Source organism: Balaenoptera ricei, chromosome 1, assembly GCF_028023285.1.
Source record: "Balaenoptera ricei isolate mBalRic1 chromosome 1, mBalRic1.hap2, whole genome shotgun sequence".
NCBI lineage: Eukaryota > Metazoa > Chordata > Mammalia > Artiodactyla > Balaenopteridae > Balaenoptera > Balaenoptera ricei.
Window position 1 is genome coordinate 172,553,523 of NC_082639.1, and position 21,058 is coordinate 172,574,580.

General features: G+C 36.5%; 1 protein-coding gene across 3 annotated transcripts; it reads right to left on the bottom strand.

Moving 5' to 3' along the window:
* Positions 1 to 21,051, bottom strand: BROX (BRO1 domain and CAAX motif containing). 3 transcript variants are annotated; one of them, XM_059942123.1, is made up of 14 exons: positions 20,695 to 21,050; positions 19,894 to 20,011; positions 17,343 to 17,459; positions 14,435 to 14,541; positions 14,000 to 14,096; positions 11,033 to 11,128; positions 9,967 to 10,039; positions 8,853 to 8,958; positions 8,058 to 8,147; positions 6,454 to 6,539; positions 5,540 to 5,621; positions 5,083 to 5,233; positions 3,695 to 3,854; positions 1 to 2,693 (listed from the first exon to the last, which is right to left on the bottom strand). In XM_059942123.1, exons 3-14 carry the CDS (start codon positions 17,441 to 17,443, stop codon positions 2,607 to 2,609), a joined length of 1,236 nt encoding a protein of 411 aa, XP_059798106.1. In that variant the 5' UTR covers positions 17,444 to 17,459; positions 19,894 to 20,011; positions 20,695 to 21,050; the 3' UTR covers positions 1 to 2,606. The 3 variants fall into 3 exon arrangements, with proteins under 3 accessions (XP_059798106.1, XP_059798107.1, XP_059798109.1); XM_059942124.1 differs by lacking the exon at positions 19,894 to 20,011 and having other exon boundaries at positions 20,695 to 21,051; XM_059942126.1 differs by lacking the exons at positions 19,894 to 20,011; positions 20,695 to 21,050 and adding an exon at positions 20,012 to 20,193.
* Between the last annotated feature and the right edge of the window lie 7 nt (positions 21,052 to 21,058).

Consider the following 21,058-nt stretch of genomic DNA (forward strand, 5'->3'; position numbering starts at 1 on the left):
TATTTCTGAATATGATTTTATTTGAGTACATTTATATAGTACTGAAAATGCCACCTCAAAGTTTCCAAAGTACAAAGTTTTCTGCAGAGTACCGTACAGCAATAATGATAAGGTCTCTAGCTTAGCTCACCACCGTATACAAGACTGCAGCATGCTGGATAATACTGTGAATAAAAATATATGCAGGCTGATTGAAACCCTACTTCAAGATTAAAAGGTGGTTAAGTACCAATAAGCATAAGTAGAAATCAAATAGGTCAAGGAGCGTTGAGTATTTAATGAATTCATGTAGCATAAAACAACTGATGCAAATGCATCTGTCATTTTAAAATAAAACTGTGAAGAATTATGATTTTACATTGTATTAACCTTGTTACTGGCTTAATAAACATAAAAATATTTATTGAAAAACAAAAATTCCAATGAAATTGGAAGTAAAATCACTTTTATTTTCATAAATAAAAAGATAATTCAGTATATTAATAACACTTTTAGCAGGATATGTAAGCTGTCGTTATCTGGTTTAAACTAAGTAGGCAATAGTTAACCCAAATAGTTACATCTATGACATTCATGCAACTTCTTTACATTTATTAACTTCCCCAAATTTCGAACACGATTTCAAAGAATATTATATATAATGGGATATTTTAGTCACAAAATGTCACCTTTGCTGAGTCAACAGAATATTTACTATCTGGTTAGCTTAAAGTTGCCAATTACTGATTAAATGTAATACCAGTATTTACTGCACTTTACAGAAGCACTGAGCATATTACATGTTTTCATTCCATGTATGGAAGTATGACCCATAAAAATGTCAATATGTGAAATTGACACATATTGTGTCAATAAATTTAGCCTAGTTACTAAATTTTCAAAAGTGAAAATTTAGTAACTAATAAGCACTAGTTTCTAAAATAAATAGATCTTACAGGCCAAGAGTAATAAGCTTACATCAAGTACGGTTTAAAGTTTTGTCAGTAAATGGCATAGAGCACAAAAATACAGGGAAATTAAAGTGTTTTTTCTATAAACAACAAAATAAATGTCTGTTCAGTTATTACTCCACTTATTCTGAAAACTGCAGCTTCAAATATTAAATGTTATATAGCAAGGAGTAATTAGCATTTCCATATATTAAAAAAAAACCCTCACTGATTCTATGTAGCTTTTTTTCCCATGAGTATAAACTATGATTTAAGTAATCATTTATTTGAACACAATATTCAGATAGGTATAATCTATTTTTCATAATGAAATGTTTATTCCTATCCCAATACTTGATGCAGATTTTACTTATTTCTCACAGAATTGCTGTGTGGATTCAAAGGTTTATCTATGTAAGTACTCAGCACAGCGCCTGGCATAGAGTAAGCTCTCAACATTCCCTACTATTACTACTTCTATTATTTGAACCAATCTGTCATTTATAAGAGAAAAATTAGGTGATGCCTCAGGAGAATAATCAAAAGAAGATAAACCTACACGTGTGATTTTTTTTTGTTAAAGTATTATGTATCCACTATTTCCCAGGTTTGTGTATATACTAAACTATTTCAAATATTACAAGGTATTTTTAAGATATACTGTACCTGTTTGCTAAGTTTCTGCTATGGCCTTTGGCCTAAAGCAATAAAATTCTGACAGGATAAGTGTATTAGAAAACTATATAAAAACCATGTACGCTGAAATCAGGTAACAAAGGCATTTTACTCTAACTTCTGTAACAAAGTAGTAGAGATTTACCAGTGTAATGCAGGACAACCGATCTTGTTTAGGCTTAAAAGTTCTTTCTTTTCATCATGCACTGTTTGACTTCTGCAAAAACATTTTCACTCTGTCTTCTCACACAAACACTAAGAGCTGTTACCAAGTTCTAAGTCCCCTAAGTAAAAAATCCATTAGAAAAAAGTACTTTAAAAAATATTGTAGGTTTGCTTACTGAGACTGAAACGAAGTACAGGGCTATCAGCGTAAGAGTAAGCTCTTAAATGGTCTCAACATACCTATAAACACTGATTTGTGAGTAAATTATAGATTCTAACATATATAAGGGATTTGGTATGAAGATTTTTTGATCTTTAACTAAAAGTGATTTTTTTTTTCCCCAACCAGAAAAGGTAACTGACACAGAAGATAACAAGTCTGTGCTACAACTGACATAATGGAGAGGGTAAAAAACCTTGTCTGTTAAAAACTGACTCCTGTCATTCTTCTGGTATCAAATAAGAGGAAGGAAAATAAACTTTTTTTTGTGAAGATAGAAAAACACACCTGAAACCACATGATTCTGGCCTATAGTATATTAACCTGAAACTTACTACTACCCAGAGTTCAGGAAGAAAAACCCAACCCCCAAATATGCCCTTTAGAAGTACAATAAAAATATTTCACAGGTTGTCCTGATTAAAAAGGAGTTTGGAAACAAAGCATGAAACACTTTCACTGTGTTAAAAATCAAGAACAAATAAACTGAAGGCAGATTCCCTCTGAACGTACTAAATTAATCTATAGGCTTTAGAGAAATCATTTCAAGAAAGATGAAGTTCCATGGTTTATCTTATCTGGAAGAAAATTCAAAGTGCACACTGTATCAATGTATTTTAGGAGATGTAGCACCCAGTGTCCTTTTGAGGTTTGATATCTGGTTCTTTCACAGGTTTCACCACTTCTTCTGGTTTGGGTTTAGCCTATGGAGAAAGAAAAATATAGTGTAAGTACATAAACTAAGATCTGGAAAACAAACACTAGATCTATTCCACTTCAGACTAATATAAAGATGATATACTAAAATACACAGCACGGAGACTAACAAAGCTGTGCCAGAAGCTACATACAAACCAATTCAATTAAAGACATAACAGGAAAGCAACATTTCAGTGAAGATGAAAACCTGGATGGGTAGGCAAAAATCAAGCTAATGGTACTCTTCCTCCTTCTGAGGAGGGAGAAACTGAGCCATCAACCTGTGCACATGGAAGCCTTAAGTTTGAAGATTACTTGCGACAGTAACAGGCTACTCTTAGGACATTATTTAAGAGGCTGAACAGGAGGCAAAAACTTATTTTAAGGAATAATGGTTTTAGTACGGGTAGGAAATTATATTTAAAAAAAAAAAAAAACAATTTCAAGGAAGCAGCTATGGTTACAAAATAATTCCCATCCCTTTTTTCACAGACCCCTTCTCTTTTGGTAACCAAACCTCAAAATTTCCACTTAATCTATCATTTGGTTTAGTACACTAAGATGTACTTAGATATAAATGAATAAAAGCAGTCTAATTTTACCCCTGGATGATGTCACAGAATGTTGAAATTAGGTCAAATCTTCAAATACCATGCACTATGCTAAATCAAAAACAGCAATGCTATGGCAATATAAACATGGATGAGCCACCCTTTTTAGACCTGTCCTCCCACACTCTTCTTAAAGGAGGCTCTGACGAATTGTAAAAAGGCAAGATAATGTGTTGAAAACAACATCAGTCAACTATGTAAAAAATCAGAAGACAATTAGGGCCTAGAGGTTTACCTCTGAAAGAGTTCAGATTTTACACCAAGCACTGTAATTAGCTAATTTAACATGTAGACAAATATATGCATCTATTTAAATAGAGGACAATATCAAACTGTGAACTCTGAATTCTCTTTTTAAATTTTTGTGAATGAATGGAAAAAACCCAATCTCGTACACTGTCATCCTTGGGTCTTTGGGTGAGATCAAAAGCAGCCAACGTTTCTGGTGTCCAGTGCACGCTTGTAGGAGGAAATTCGAAAGGTACAGGTTCTACGAGACCATAATTTGCTTTGAGTTCCAGTTGTGGGGCTTCTGTTGGAACTTTTTGAAAGTAACTGCAAAAAGCAACGGAAACAGCAATTCATTCAGTTATTTGTTAACTATTTGAGTGTCTATTTATGTCCAAGACCCTGTGCAAGGAAATGGCAACTTAATGATGAATTACATAGAGAAGAATTTCCTGTCTCACGCAGTTTACACATGAGTAGGTGACAAAGTCAAGAAACCCTGTCAACAACTGTGCAATGTAACTGAAGCTATGAGGGATGTAGAGTGCCATGAGAACACAAAAGTGGGGCAATTAAAAGAGGGGCAGATTTGGAGGGTCAGGGATGCTTTCCAAAGGAAGTGGTAAAAGTTAAACTGGGCATGTTCAAGGATGTGAAAGAGCGCAGCATGACCAGATGCAGAATATAAAGGAAAGAATGCAAGAGACAAAGAGCAGGGACAAAATTAATTCTACAACCTCCATAGGTACTGACCTACAGTTTGAACAACACTGATTTAATAATGGAAAACTGCTTGACAGGCCTAGACAGAACTGACAGAAAATTAATTTACCTGCTTTATACATGGCTGAAAACAGAATGAGATGAGTATGTCAAGAGAAGATATGTATATATAACACACAGAGAAGGAATGGCAGGGAAACAAAGGTAAGAGAAAGTTAGGACAGTAGACGTGGGCTATATGTTAATAATTCATGTTTGAATTTTAAAATTTGCTTTTATATGTTATCATCAGAAGCAGAATAAAAGTTAGGTCTAACACAAGTGAATCCTATCACCAGTTTAAATAGAAAATTAACGATCAACTTCAATGCAACTTGATATAAAATGTATGGGAATAGAGACTAACAAACTGCGACATTATTAAAACAATATTAATATTCAAACATTATAAATACGTTCGTCCCCCCGTATCTTTGGGGGATTGGTTCTGGAACCCCGGAAGATACCAAAATCCACAGATGCTTAAGTCCCTTACATAAAATGAAGTAGTATTTGCACATAACCTACGCACACCCTCCCGTAAACTTTAATAATCTCTAGGTTACTTATAATACCTAACAGAATGTAAATGCTATGTAAATAGTTGCTGGCCTGCAGCAAACTGAAGTTTTGCTTTTAAGGACTTTCTAGAATCCCCCCTCCCTGTCCCCCCATATACTTTCCATCTGCGGTTGGTTGAATTGCGGATGTGGAACCCAACAGAATACAGAGGGCCAACTGCATATACTATACCGTTATTAATATTACTAAAATCATACTGAGCTGTACTCACATAAATCCATTTTCTCTCTGACATTTTTCAAGGGTGTTCTTCACAAGATTTCCAAGTTTCCTAAAGAACAAGTGTCCTGAAGGTTTGGCTGTTGGTCCAGGGCCTTTGGTTTCTCCATATTCTTTGCATAATGCTTCTGCCTTTGCATAAACTGCATGTGAAAGGGATATACAGTCATTTGATTATAATTAATTATTGATTATTTATACTAAAAAGGCTATTAATCAGAGATGCTCTTTAACTAGTGTAAGAGCACTACCAACAACAGTATAAGGGGTAGGCAGGTATTTTCTACAAGTTCTAGGTTTTCGAAGCACTTTTTTCTTTTCTCCAATTACTTCACTGATTCTCATGCCCTTTCATGAACTCCGCCAAAATCTCTTTTAACTGCCCATTCCCTTTATGATTAAACATTAGTCTTTAAAAGAGGAGTTAATATTCTGGCAGGAATACTTACATTTTTCTGCCTCTTGAAGAGACCTGATTGCTTCACCACATTTATCACTAGCCAACAAAGTCTGACCATGATAACAATAAGCCTGATAAAAGAAACAAATTTTTATTCATTCTCTCCTCAAATGATGCTTTCCACTATCATCGTTTTCTATATGCATCAGACAAAGAAATGCCTTTGTCCATTGTTTGAAGTATCAATGCAGTCCCTTACATCTCTTTACTTGAATAAGCTTCCCCCCATCTCTGTTGGTATATAAAGTGGAATTATGTCAAGCCTTGAGCCAAACTAGCCTTCTAACCATGGACTGAGAGCAAAAACTATTTGCTGAAACCTGTTTTTAAAATTAGGGCAGAGGGGATAAAGGAGGGAAATTAGTGTCCTAATGCAGAGGGAGAAGGAGGGAGGATTTGAGGTTAAGGACTAAACAGGTCTTAAGAAAAATGTTACCAGGCTGGAGTAGAACATGCTTATTCCTTAAATGTCTACCATCAATGCAGGGATTGCACATGGTCTTATGCAGTGTGTCTGAAAGCAGATTATAAGGTGTAAGAAATCTTATGATTCTTCACCAACCCGGGTGATACACTGTATGGGTAAGTCTTAAGATTAGCATTAGTAAATATCTTTCTCAGTGAACAGGATGAAACGAGAGAATTCTCATGAAGTTTGCAGAAGGCTCCAGCTTAAAAGCGGGTTTGAATCGAACGGTAACTCCATTGCTATAACCCAGCTCTACACCATCTCCTTCCACTCGCTTTACTCCACAGTGGCTGCACTGACCGTCAGGGAACATTTATTGAGAGCTGTCCATTATCTGTAAAATGCTAACGAAGAGTCAGGCGAGATGACAGAACTGGTGCTCAAGGGGCTGGAGAGACAGTAAGTTACATTGTTTCTGGGCTAAAAATACTTACATAAGCTGTGTAGAAACACATTTTCAAGTGAAGATATTTTCTCCATTTAGCAGAGTATGCAGGCTCCAAACTGGATAAAGCATGATCTAAAGTTACATTTTAAAAAGCAAAAGATAATTTCACCCTGATTCACTAGGAGACTTATAGCTTACGTGTTCAGATGCTAAAAGCAGCATGCCATTCAAGTCTAAAACTCAAGCATTTACACTTGAAAAACCTTGCTTTATTTAAAGTGATTTTATTTATTCATTTATTTATTTTGATTTGATGGTTAATGCAATTTAAGTTTGAGATAATGATAAAAATAGAAATGACTAAGAACTTCAAATTAAATATGAATAGTATTATAGTATCTCTTTCCAACCTTTTTTCATAATACAGCAATGCCAAGAGTAGTCTAGTCACCCAAGTCAGAAGCAAGGATACTCTCCTAACCCTCACTCACCACCCCATCCCTGCATCTTGTATCAAACACACATGCTCATATATCCTGCCAAACACCTTTCGAATGTATTTCTTCCTCTCCGTTTCCACTCTGCTGTCTTTCTGAAAACCTTCATCATCTCTTCCACAGTACTTAGGAAGAAATGATTATGGTCTAAGTAGAGTCGGCCTACTACTCCTTCACTAGTAAGCCCATTTCTCATCTTGCAATGATAGGGACCTTTCTTAAATTCAAGTCCAGTCAAGTCAGATTGACTTTATTTTACCTTTTAAGGGGTCCCAAATACCTACCGAATGAAGGCCAAACTTCTTAGATAGGCTTACAGAGCAACTCATAGCCTCACATATGCATACTTTCGTAACCTTTGCTCCTACCTCTCATCCTGTTTCAGCTAAAACATGTCTCACAGTCCCAGAATGTGCTGAGTTCTTTCTAATCTCTGTACATACTACAGAATGTTCTACTCTTCCCATACGCTAAAGCATCCCAGCAAACCTAGAATTTCTATTTCTATTTCCAAATAAGGCTAAACCACCACCTTCCTCTAGAAAGCCTTCTCTAGCATGCCCAGATCCTTTAGGTTTTTATTTCACCCCTGTAACCACACCTTATTTCATGCTATAATAATGTGGTTACATGTTTGTCTCCTTCCCTAGACTGTGAATCCGTATACCCAGCAACTAAAAGAGTAACCATCTCATAAATAGAAACATATGCATGCTTCCTAAATAAGTGACTGAAAAGAATAATATGTTAAGGAGAAGACCTGAGTGCTAGTCCCAGCCTCCCACCTGCTAGCAGTTAAATTACAGATTAGTTATGTTAATTCTCTGGATTTCAGTTTCTTGTCTTAATAAGGATAGTAACTACAAGGTTGTTATAAAGACCAAAAACATTTCAAAAGAAAAACAGCTGTTTAATTATTAGATGTAACTGGTTAAAAAGGATAGCATCGTCCTTTTCACTAGAAGTTATGGAGCATATTAACGGTGAACAGCTCTAATTCTTTTATTTTCTTTTAAACAAGATTAATAAAATAATGCAGCTATTACTACAGCTTTGCAAAAGATGAAACAATCTGAGAGTCCTTTTGCTTTGCTTGTTCCCTACTAAGCCAAGAGCTTAATGTGAAAATCTAAAGACTAAAAATAGAACTTACCAGCTTTTTGATAGAAATTGGCTGTTTCATATGCCAGGGCAGCAATTAGTCCAGGAGCATGTTTCAGTTCAATTGCTCGAGCAATTGTTACTATAACCAAAACACAATGTAGTGAATGTATGATTAAGCTCACTTGCATTTACCTTAAGTTCAATTATAATAGCAAAAGACAGTCTGATATCTATTTAGGATTTTAATACAGTTTGTTAAAATTTTAACGTGAAAAGCTACAGAAAGTGCAAACATAACAAAGCAGAAAAACACTGAGCTTGTTGTTCTGATACCACTTCCTTAAATAAATCACTAGCCAATTACTAATCACAGAAAACCCCTACTACAAAATCGCATGATGTAAGAGGAAACAAATACTTTCAGGGCACTGGAGTCTGAAATAAAGAAAAACAAAAGCCAACAAAGTTTCTTTATTGTTTTCACATAAGTCTTCATTTATTTCCTGCCACTGAAAGGCAAAGATTTCAAGGTAAGCCAAACAGTGGAAGCAGAAAAGAAATGAGCAAGGTAGAGTGGGGGGAAAGATGAGTTACAGACTTAATTTTATGCTGCCAGAAATGGCATGAAATCAAAATCCTCTTAAAAAAAATTATTAAACTGTAAGGCCTTTTCCAGCTAATGAAAAATGAAGGCAAATGCTAAAGGTAAAAATCAATTTTTAAAATTCCTCACTATAAATTTCTCAAATCCTGAAACTCAATTCCAGCTAATTCTGATTTTTAAAAAAAGAACTAAATGCCAATATAAACTTTCTTTAAAAAAATCTTACAATATTTAAGATACCTTCTTGAGCTTCAGCTTGACATTGGATAATGTAAGCTTCTACGAGTCGTGCCTCTAAATCCCTCCCTTTTTCTGCAGGTGTAATTAATTTTGGGATATGACTTTCCTGAGAGAGAAAGAAAAACAAACAAAAAAACAAAGAAGCCAAGTTTAATTTTAACTCAGCTGTTAGAAAGAAAACTGAAGTTGTGAGATATTCAATTTGGGGATTTATCAGAAATTTAGGGTACAAACAAAGATTGTGTAAAACGGAGCAATGTTAAGCTTACAGAGAATAAAATTTCCTGTACACTAAAACTTTTAAAGCTTTTTATAAATTTTTGTAAAATAAGAAACTAAAGAGCATAATTTGGGTCATAATAAATTGCTTAGATATGCAAGTCATATTCTCAACTTAGAAAATGTTTAACTGAAACGGAAACCAAATTTCCCTTTTGCATGACAGCCGGAACTGTTCATTCACATTAATAATAGTAAATATAAAGAAGACTACAGTTCTGTAGCTCACTCAGGATCACAGCTTTTTCATCACTGTAAAACTACCTTACCATGAGAAAATGCAACACTGGCCTCCAGTAGCCTTCAGTAAATAGCAGTTTAATTAGAATGGGGTGGGGGTAATTCTGGTTGGAAAATACGTTAGTCTTTCCCCTAATTCCCATCACATCTCCAGGCAATTTAATATAATTAGTGTGTACTGATTGCCCCGCTGGCATTTTCACTGAAATACAGAGAATATACTCAGAAAATTTGGTTTTGCAGAATCATGATTGCTCCTGGCAACTGCTGCAGACAGCAAAGAGAAATGCTCAGAACTATCAATTTTTGGGCTTTGTTTTCTCTCATCTTTTCAGAAGAGACCGCAAAATAAGCAGTGAAGTACCACTTGCATCGTCTAACTGTAAAATTCACTGATGATTTTCTGAAGTGGAAACACTTAATATTCTGTAATTGGCTGCACTCATCAACAAAGTACTTAACATAAGGAAAACAGAACACACACTAGTTCTTTCTACATGATGAAACAATTCCTTCACCCCACCCCGCAAAGAATGAAATAAAAATTATTCAAGAATTAAAGCATTAAGAATATATTTTATTACTATTATTTTACCTTTAAATGTTTAAAAATCCCAGCTGCAATTTTTAAGCTTCGATGGACTTCTTTTGCTTCATCCTCTGTTATGCTGAAAGATAGTGGTTACATTCATTACAGGATGAATCCCGTTTCTGGTATTAAAACCAACAACTAATACATTCTCATAAAACCACAGAAGCTAGTCATTTGTGTTTTTCACTAGGTTTTCTTCCTTTTGACACTTAAAAAACTAACAAATGCACATGAAAAATATCCAAAGAGAAGATACTACAAGTGAAAAAGAGAGCTCCTGTTTAGGGGTCTGGACAAAGGCTTCTTGTTTTTCCTTCCAGATAATCTTCTGTGCATAAACAAGCATAAAAATCAATATACATTTAATGCATGCACATACTTAAAAAACACATACATACACAATATTCACCACTCTGCTCTTGTTTTAATCACCTAAATTACTTCAGAGACAATTTTACATCAGCACATACAATTCAACTCCATTCTTAAATGGCTGCATATTATTCCCATGTTCAGGTGCATCACAGTTGGTAGTTGCCAGTTTCATATTGCTAATATCCAGTTGTACTATTATAAAAACTGTATCTCATTTTATTTCACAGTTCCTTACTCCTTCAAAACATCTTTCACATACTTATAAGGCTTTGTATTTTTCTGTGAATTGCCTGTTTATGTCCTTTGTTTATTTTCGATTGATTTGTTGATCTCTTCCTTGTTGATTTGTAAAAGCATTATAAAAACAATTTGTCATATGCACTGCAATTTTTTTGACCAATCTTTCATTTGTTTTCTAACTTTGTTTATGGTACTTTATGTGGTCAAACAGTCAACCCTTTTCTTGGTTTGGGGTTTTATTCAGAAAGACCACCCCCATGACAAGATTATTAACAATTTTTTCCCTTCTAACAGTGGGCTCCATAATTCTAATACTTAAAATATTAACATTATGAGGCAACCTTAAATTTATTAGAAGTGATACTTTTTATCAGTAGCCTAGACTTTTTAATAATGAAGCTCCATATGTTTGAAAAATAATACATATGCACATAACCCTCCCCTTTTAACTTACTTTTCTTTTCCAGCCAGTCTTGAAGCGTATTTGGTATACCATAAAGCTACATTAAATCCCATGGAAATTAATTCAAAAACAGCATCCTGCTGGGCACTAGAATTATAAACATGATCATTAAGTACTGTCAATGACTGAGACATCTGTATATGAAGCCTGCTATACAACTTATAAAAAATCATAAAGAGCTAAATGCTAACTGAAAAAATGAAGAGTCCTTGTGTTTAATACAGGTTGGGAGATAAGACACAAGCACACACACACACACACACAATTAACACTGAATGACTAAACATAATGGTCCACGATGTACTTCATAATAGTAAACATGAGAATAGTAGTTCCCAAAGGTTACTGTACGTTGAATAGTTTTAAAAATACAGATTACTGGAACTTATCCCACAAAGAAAGTCTGGAAAGTGCCCAGAATCTGCATTTTTAACAAGTATCCAGTTGATTCTGGAGCAGGTGATTCTTACACCACATTTTAAGAAAATGGACTTCAGAGGAGAGATCATTTCAGGCTAGAATGGTTAAAGAAGGCTTAATGGTATAAATAGAGTTTGAATTGTGCCTAGATGGCTAGAAGGGCTAGAAGGGAAGCAGAAGGACATCCCTGATGAGGGAATGATGCTGTTAACGCACAAGCAATGATAAAGATTTTTCTGGTGGCAGTAACCCAACTAGCCTGATTGAAGTTGCCAGTTCATAAAGAGAAATCGAGGAGCAGGAGAGCAAAAAGCCAAGCTGATGTGAAAACTGTAGAAGATTCTGAATGCCAAGCCAATTAGTATACTACAAAGAAAAAGGTCTCAAAAATAAGTGTATTTTATATCTTATTTGTCTCCTTCAGATTCTATAACTAAACATGACACAAAGATGGCAAAAAGCTCACAAAGCAAATAAGATAATATTTTTATTCACTGCTGTTCTGATGAGACCCTGAAAATTCTTTATACACATTATCTCACTTATCTCAAACGATGAAGTAAAAAACCTGAAGTAATACCCTTATTACACATATAATACTAATAAAGATACAGAAAAATTACCCAAAGGGAAGAAACTAGAATCATGATTCTGCTTTGTATTTTTTATTTAATTGCTGCCTCCATCTTAGAAGGAATAGAAACTTTTTAGATTAAAAAAAAAAGATTTGTTACAAAACATGTAATTCAAAAATACCTTATATATACATTTAATATACATTATAACATACAAAAATATGACAGTTATGAACAAACTTCTTAAAACAGTTTACCATGCCAAAAAAATTTAATGTATAGTTTAACGACTTATTCTTTTCAGCACTGGGAACTTTCAAATGAGTTACATCTACTAATTACATCTAGTAATTCTAGTAATGGTGATCTAAGAGGCATATCTAATTTATATCTTTACCTTTAAATAATAAGAGAGTTTTGCTAATTTTTATGGAGTCTCATGAATAGCTCTCTCCTGTTTACCCTTCGTTTATTTCAATCTGCCTTGCTCCCAAACACTCCATTTCTATTGTACCACATCTAGGTAGTAGTTAAGAGCGTATACAGTTGAAAAAACATTTTTCAGAACAGATATACTCACAGCACACTTTTCATTGAGTAAGTAGCAATCAAGGATTAAATAACTTAAAAATCTCAGATGTACTGAATACTCAACATTATAACTTAAGGCCTTTATCACATAATTCTTCACTGTCTCATAAAACTATGCTGAGAAATGCTGTCACAAGGAATGAAAATTTAGCATGGTGGGGAAAAGTGCCAAATTTATGTAATACAAAACACTTTAGAATCTGCCAAAGTGTTGTAATGTAACAATGGTAGAGGTTTGATTCTTTAAAAAAAGTTTTTAAGGAAAATATTCCTTAATTTTAGATGAAGTACAAAGGGGTACATAAAGAAAAACAGAAAATGAGGACTTACTTGGAAAACCTTGGTATCCCAGAATATTAAAATTTGCAAAGGACCCACAGTCCGCAACTTCCTACCTAATTTATGAATTCTATTACATACAATATTCCCGAGGAAGGAAGGAAGGAAACTAACATTTATTGAATGTCTATTAATGCCTGGCATTATATCAGCCCCTTAATACAAAATTTCCTATTTTGTTCCTCACAAAAGCCCTATACCTGTAACCCCAGCATACAGTTGAGGAAGCAGATGTTCATACAGGAGAAGCTCTGAGGCTGATCTACGTGTGTATGAATCCAAAGTCCACACTCCTTCCACTGTAATGCCTGCCCTGGTTGTTTGGCAATCCCCATTTCCTTCCCTTCTGATTTTATAAAATGGTTAATTCTAAAGCAAATTGAGATAAAGATATATGACTATTTAAACAACCCAATGGTGTTTAAAAAAAAAAAAAGTAGTTAAAAATTTAGCACCATTATGATCGGTTTCCTGTTGTAATTAGATCTAACTAGTTTCAAGTGAACGATGAGAAAGTTCGGAGGGGAAGTTTTTAAAAAGAGCAGAAACAGTAAAATTAGGAAGAAAACAAATACAGTACTGTCAGTCAGAAGAGTATGGAGCTGGGGTGGAACTGGGGAGAAAGAGAGAAAGAAGGAGATTGACCAGAGACATCTGAACTATCCATCAGAAAAGGAAAGTAGCGGAGAAAGCAAAATTCTGCTCTGCTTGGACGGAGGCAAAGACCAAAATCTAGGTTTGGTTTTCAAATTCCCAAACCATTCTTTGTGTGTTATTAAAAGTCAAGGCTGCTCAATCTAGTTAACGTTTATATTGATTATCTCAAAAATGATTTGGTCCAGGAGAAACAAATTCTGTTTGTACTTAATAGACTGCATTAGGAGTTTAGGTCAAAAGTTTTACATTAATTTCCTGATAAGGCAAAATGCTGATCAGACTTACATTTTAGTTCTTCCACACAGAGGCTATGAGTTAATCACTAGCTAAACAGTTACATAAATAGCTTGAATTTAGTACTGTTGGTGCTGCTTACCTTGGAACCTGTCCCTGTAATGTATCAGTCCACTTGAAATTTTGAATATATCGTAACTTGCTTTCTTGGGTAGATTCATCCAATGAGTTAATGAAACCTATAAAAAGGTAGAAAACATTTTCAGTTTTACAGGAAATATCACGTGTCTGTTTAGAACATTTTTCAGATAATGACTTTTTCAGATACCTGAATGAAACTCCCAGCCCCTCCATCCCCTTCTCCTAAGGTAACATAATATGAAATATGCACACATTTAATTTTCAAAATGTTAGAAAGACCACATACCACCTTTACATTCTCACATTTCTGACACTCAAGCATACTGAAGAATATAACCTAGAAGACTAAACTATTCAGATTTGAAAAGTCTAAGAATCAAATATGAACTTCTACATAGTTGACTTTTAAAAACTTAAATTGATTTAAATAACTAACCTTGTAAAAGTGAAAAATATGAATCTGCTGCATTCTTCATCATTTGTGGATCACAGTTCAAATCGGTGAACAATTCAAGCAGTCGTGCTCTAGATGATCTCAAGTCACTTAAATGAGACAGAAAAGAGATAGTAATGTTAAGTAAGCTGTATTACAATGAATCTATGTAAAAGTGGCTTAAAAGTTTCAACTGTAAAAGCTTAAAAACACACACACACACACACACACCGCCTCCTCTAAGATATTACTAAGTATACAGGAATGAATTTAATTAGGACTAACACGAGGTAAGTGAAATTTCTAGTAACAATTGTTTTAGAAGTTGTACTAAAATAAACTCAGTCCAACTAAAGGAGCAAATCATGAATACAATTATATAATAAAAATACACAGCAAGTTTTAATTTTAAAAAATCAAACTAACACAAGCTTTTAAGATGGGAGGAAAGAATTAAGAATGAGTAAATTAATCTGACCAGTTCACAACAGAAGTTTTTTGAAAAATGGAAATTTAACATTTATACATAATTTTAGTATCCCCTTAAAATTTCAAAATTTGACATTATGTCAAAATGTACTTAAGTACAAAACCGTATTTTAAAATTGCATTCTATAATACAACACACACACAAACATGCAAAAACACTTGGCCACTAGTCATTTTAAAACTGCTCCCTCGTCTCCATTCTCCTTTGCTTCTCTGCAGCAATAAATGTTGCAGACATTTATTGTTTCTTTCTCAAAATTCTTTTCTCCCTTGATTCCAATAACGCCAAATTTTCCAGATTCTCCTCTTATCTCTAAAAGTTCCTTCTCTATTTTCTTCCATGTCCCCTTCATATTCCCACCTCCAGCAATGTTCAGTCTTTGGCTTTCTGCTCTTCTCTCTTCTGAGGTCTCATCTACGAGTATAACTTTACATCTAATCCTAGATCTACATTATCAGCTCTAACTTGGTCCTGTTCCAGTTACACCTCTTCTTTCAGAAGACAACTTGCTTAGCGAGGGATCCAGAAATCATATTACATGGACCATGACTGAAGACAATTGGGTGTAAATGACTGAAGACTAAATTTAAATTGTAAGCACCAAGACAGACAGTAGGGACTGTATACCCAGAACTTAGTGTCTGGGATAAAGCATATACTCAAATTTCTTTGTCAAGTGAAGTAATACTAACATTCCAAATATTTTAAGATTTAGAAGGACTGACTGTAAGTAGCAGTGGTGTTTAGAAAGGAGCACAAACTTAAACCAGGTTTAAGATGGAATGTTTATTCATTGGTACCAGCTCTAAGGAGGGTGATTCCAAGAAAGTATATAGCAACAATTATATACAGCTGACCAAAAATGGGATGGGCTACCTTATGAATCTGTCATTGTTGAGTTATTTAATTAAAAGCTGGGAGGGAGTAATTCCTGGACTCGGAAAAAAATTTGAATTCTTCTTTTTTTTTCCTTTTGGTCATGCTATGCAACATGTGGGATCTTAGTTCCCTGACCAGGGATCGAACCCGCGCCCCCTGCATTGGAAGCGCAGAGTCTTAACCACTGGACCGCCAGGGAAGTCCCCAAAATTTGAATCGTTAAGGCCTATTCTAGACTCGAATACTTTGCTAGCTCTTTCCAAGTAGGCATTCAATCATCACCTGCAAACCAACTTGTGCAAAATTATATTCATATTAAAATGACAGAATTCGAGAAAAGTGTACCTTAGAAGTATCTAATTTAGGTTATTAATTTTACAGATGAGTAATTAGATCCAAAGGAGTTAAGAGACTTGCCCAATGCTACAGATAAAACAGTTAAGCTGGGACCAATGTCTAGGATTAGGGGTTGGCAAACTACAACCTGTAACTTGTTTTTATACGGCCCACAGCTTAATTTTGCAAAAATGAACAAAGAAGAATATCCAATAGTGACTGTATGTAGCCCACAAAGCCTAAAATATTTACTATTTAGCCCTTTACAGAAAAAGTTTGCTGACCCCTGGTCTAGATCAACCTTTTGCTCCAATTACTTCCTTTCACAAAAAGTAGCAATTCTCTTGATTTTCCTTTACTGGTACCACTAATGTCTTGATCATCTAGGTTCTGCATCTCATAGACTAAATGAATCCTTTTCAACTTTCCAGAGCAAATCAGACATCTGGCCAGTTGATGCCTCCTTCGAAATATCTCTTGCATCTATCTCTTTTCTTCCAGTTAAACTGCTGTACTCATACTCCCTAGAACAAAGGTTTACCTAACAGAAATGACTTTCTCCTCTCCCTTCTTACTAAGTCAGGGATCAGCAAAGGGCCTGAAGATAAATATTCTAGGCCTTGTGGGTCATAAAGTCTCCCCTGGGAATACTCAATCTTACTGTATAGAGGAAAGGCAGCCATAGACAATATATAAATAAGTGGGGGCGGGGGGAGGCTATATTCTAATGAAAACTTACTTATGAAAACAATCATTGGGCCAATCTGCAGGACACAGTCTGACAACCCCTGATCTAGGCCATACAATTCATTTAAACCCCAGCTCAAGTCCTCTCTCCTACTGAACACTCTGAAGGCTATTTCAGGTCATAGGGACCTCTCCCTGCTCAGAACTCAATTAATTTACTATCTGGCCAATGAACAATATCCATATATGACTTTGTGGAGTCTCTTATACTGTTGTAACGTATAGCTTAACTCTTTAATTGTGACTGTTTAGTCTCTCTGGGACTCACTCACTGACCTAAACTTGAGGACCCAGTTTAAATAATCTATGATTTAACTTTTCACATGTCATTTATAAGTTTATAAGGAGCCTAAGGTTAGGGACAGTGTGTTACATACTTCTGCATTGTGCATGACCCTAAAAAAGTACCTTGTATCCATGGGCGGCTCAGTCAATAGTTGTGGAGACTGACAAACTTACCTGCAAATTTTTGAAGCAGCAGGGCCAGTGACTACGCCATAATAGTTAAAAGGGACAGGAGCTGTGGCTTTTAATGGGTTCCTATGAAACCAATGTGTCATTCTCTCCAGGTGTTTCCTATTGACAAAAAACAAATGTATAAAAACTAAAGATAAAACATTTAATAAGCAATGTAAACCATATTAAAATATTTTTTAAGGTAAAAGTTGAAAATTACTACAGGATATATACATTTTAACATAAAACATATATAAAACAGACATATACATAAATAAAATGCTTCACTGCCATACATCAATCTTGTTTTAACTGTTTATAGCAGCCTATGTTTAGATCAGGCCTATAAAACAACAGCATTTGTAAATGTGCTCACAGTAACTGCAATGTTGAATATATTGGAGCAGTAATGTTTAAACTTTAATGTGTATAAAAATCACGTCGGGGCAGGAGGTGGGGAGCTCTTGTTAAAATGCAGGTTCTAATTCAACAGTCTGGGGTAGGACCTGAGATGCTGAGGCTGCTGGTCCCCAAACTACACTTCTGAGGAGCGGAGTACTTGACTTTGGTTGGACAGCTGCAAATGAGAAGGGCACAGGACCAGAGGAACGTGATTCCGAAAGAGGTTCAAATGGTGACCCGTATTTAGACTGCTAAGATTACTTGATAGAAATAGGTTTTTGTTTTGTTTATTTATTTATTTATTTATGGCTGTGTTGGGTCTTCGTTTCTGTGCGAGGGCTTTCTCTAGTTGCGGCAAGCGGGGGCCACTCTTCATTGCGGTGCACGGGCCTCTCACTATCGCGGCCTCTCTTGTTGCGGAGCACGGGCTCCAGACGCGCAGGCTCAGTAGTTGTGGCTCACGGGCCTAGTTGCTCCGCGGCATGTGGGATCCTCCCAGACCAGGGCTCGAACCCGTGTCCCCTGCATTAGCAGGCAGATTCTCAACCACTGCGCCACCACGGAAGCCCACAAATAGGTTTTAAATTAACCGTATCTCCCACATGATATTGCTGATGCCAACTGATTGGCTGTAGCATGTGTTCTATAATAAATATACTTTCCCCAGAATAGCTAATAAGAATCAAAATTTTCATGATAAAAAACCCCACATGATACTTGATCAATAATATCTATCATTAAAATGGTAAAAAATGGCTGAATTATAAACATATTTAGTATGTGTAACTGAAGAAACCTCAGGTAGAGTTGGAGTTGGGACAGGCCTGTAGGCGGAGCTCTCAGGTCCCCCTAGGAGACCTCAGTTAACAGGAGAGAAGTAAACCTACATCTCTGACAGGAAGGTACCTCTAGGTTACTATCAGAAGGAAGAAGAAAAGTTCTCTCCATCCATGGCAGCTCAGCCAGTCAGACTGTAGCAGGCCAACCAATGAGAAGCCTCCATACTCGGACTCCCAGGTTCCTCCAATGGACTCTTTGGTTATTACAGCCCCTCCCAACTCTCCTCTTTTCCCTATAAAAGCATGTTCCCCTTGCTTGTTCTCTGTATTTGCTTATGGTCACCCATCTTTGCATATCGCTGGTTGTGATTTCTCTGCTAGTCCCTAATAAACTGTTCTGTTGGTAAAAAAAAAATAATAATATCTATCCTTAGAACATACTTGTGGTTGACAAGGGGGAGGGCAGGTAGGGGAGGGAAGGACCGGGAGTTTGGGATTAGCAGATGCAAACTAGTATATACAGGATGGATAAACAACAGGATCCTACTGTATAGCACAGGGAACTATATTCAATATCCTGGGACAAACCATAATGAAAAAGAATATGAAAAAGAATGTATATATGCATAACTGAGTCACTTTGCTGTACAGGAGAAATTAACACATTGTAAATCAACTATACTTCAATAAATTAAATAACGTCTATCCTTAAAAACCAAAACATTTTAAAAACTACCTAAGTGAAATAACAACTTAAAAAAATTAAGTTCCCCACCTTTCAAGTTAAAAAAGAAAAAAAAAAAGGAGTGTGTCACCTGCTTAAAAGTCCTTGGGAAGATAGTGAATATAATACAGGAAGGTGTAGTTGAAGACTTAAATATGGCAATTAGATCTCGGGAAGTGGGAGACAAAATCGGTTAAGATTTAATTAATTTGAAAGCATTATATGCAATGTTGTCCATGGATTTTTCTTATCGGGAAAAAACCGTGGGCTGCACAGTGTAAAAAATATCTACTTTATGCACCTCCCTTACCATATTTATTCATGGCAAAACCGGCTTTGGAGAGCACCAGCTATTTAAGGATGAGGAAACGCACTGTGTATTCAATGAAAAATTGAGCAAGTTCATTTGAGTAGCTCAAAACATTTAACAAGTCCTTCAAAAATATATAACCTTCTAAACATCATCCACGTAAATCTCCTTTATAACCTAAGTAAACTAATACTGCATCTCTGTGCATATAAACCAAGCCTCGCAGAAATAACGTCACACGATACACTTGACTGTGTCAACAAATTTTCCCACAAATACTCTTTTAAGACGGCCTCCCACGTCCTAGATGAAAATGTCTTAAGTTCTGTATATCTTTACCTCAGGAACGAAGAGGGTAAGTGCCGTGTTCTCTACCTCTGCCCAATCTGTCCGGTCAGAGACCCGCACTCCAGTTTTCAAGAATTTGAAGGGCGGGGTAGAAGGACGACACACCCACCTGCAGGTGCAAGGAAGGGTGCCTTTGAAGCCACCAGCACAACAGTCGGATCGAGGCTGCTACCTAACCCGCTGCCACAGGAAGAGTCCGATTACCGGCAAAGGTTCCCCACGCCGGAGACCCTGGGTCCCACAACAAACCTACCGCCCCCGAGCTCCCAACGTCCACTTCCTGTTTACCACCCAGCCTCTTCCTCCCAGGCCAAGTCCGGTTTAACGCCGTTAAGACCTTGCGCAGGCGCACACCTTAGCGTGCCCCTCCTGAACAGGCATTTTCGTGGAAAGCCGATACTATCTACCCGGGAGAGGCGGGCAGAAGGTGCCTAAACAAACCCCTATGTAGCTATAAGACCCTCCCCCCCCGCCCCCCAACTGCTAGTGGAGACGCCGGCAAGGCGATTCGGTGAATCTAGCTGTTAATACCATTGATTCGTGGGGTTAATGTGAATTTCTTTCTCTCGTTTGTTTCAAGGCACTTTTTACACAGGTTCCATAGACTCCCGGATAGTGGTCCCCAAAATTCTCCTTCTAGTGCCTTGAAACACTTGAAGGAGACTTTTGGGGACCACTATCCGGGAGTCTATGGAACCTGTGTAAAATCCTTGACCCTATTGCTTGGGACTCCGGGGAGACGACAGGGGTAGGGATAGTACTGGGAAACGCCCATCCTCATGACATACTTACCGGATTTCTCGATGTCTGTACAGCACCCCTCCAGAGGGAAGAAAGGCAGTGTCCGAGTCCGCAAACGAGAAAGGGAGGGAGTCGCAGAGCCCGGATTACCGAACTAGAGCGACGGAAACCAGGCCTGCGGGAGCCGATCACGTGGTCAGGGCGGCCATGACAGCTACCGAGGCGGCAGTGCGCGCCGCTCGGGGGTTAAGGCTGCCGCGTTGTCGCAGCCCCGTTAAAACACTCCGTTCCTCAGCCCTTTCTTAGATATTCCTCCACAGTCTTTCCTCTTGCGCTGCGGTCTCCTCCAGAGATAAAGAGCAGAGCTGGCTGGGCCTCCCACGCCGAGGAAGAATGCCGCGATAACAATGGCGGC

Bases quoted from the DNA above. Each gene is read 5' to 3' on its own strand.
- BROX (XM_059942124.1), bottom strand. From the start codon at position 17,443: ATGACACATTGGTTTCATAGGAACCCATTAAAAGCCACAGCTCCTGTC. The intron at 10,040-11,032 runs GTAAGTTAAAAG...ACTATCTTTCAG, and splicing joins AGACTGGCTGGAAAAGAAAA to CATAACAGAGGATGAAGCAA. The intron at 2,694-3,694 runs GTACGAGATTGG...CTTTCTCCATAG, and splicing joins AAAGACCCAAGGATGACAGT to GCTAAACCCAAACCAGAAGA.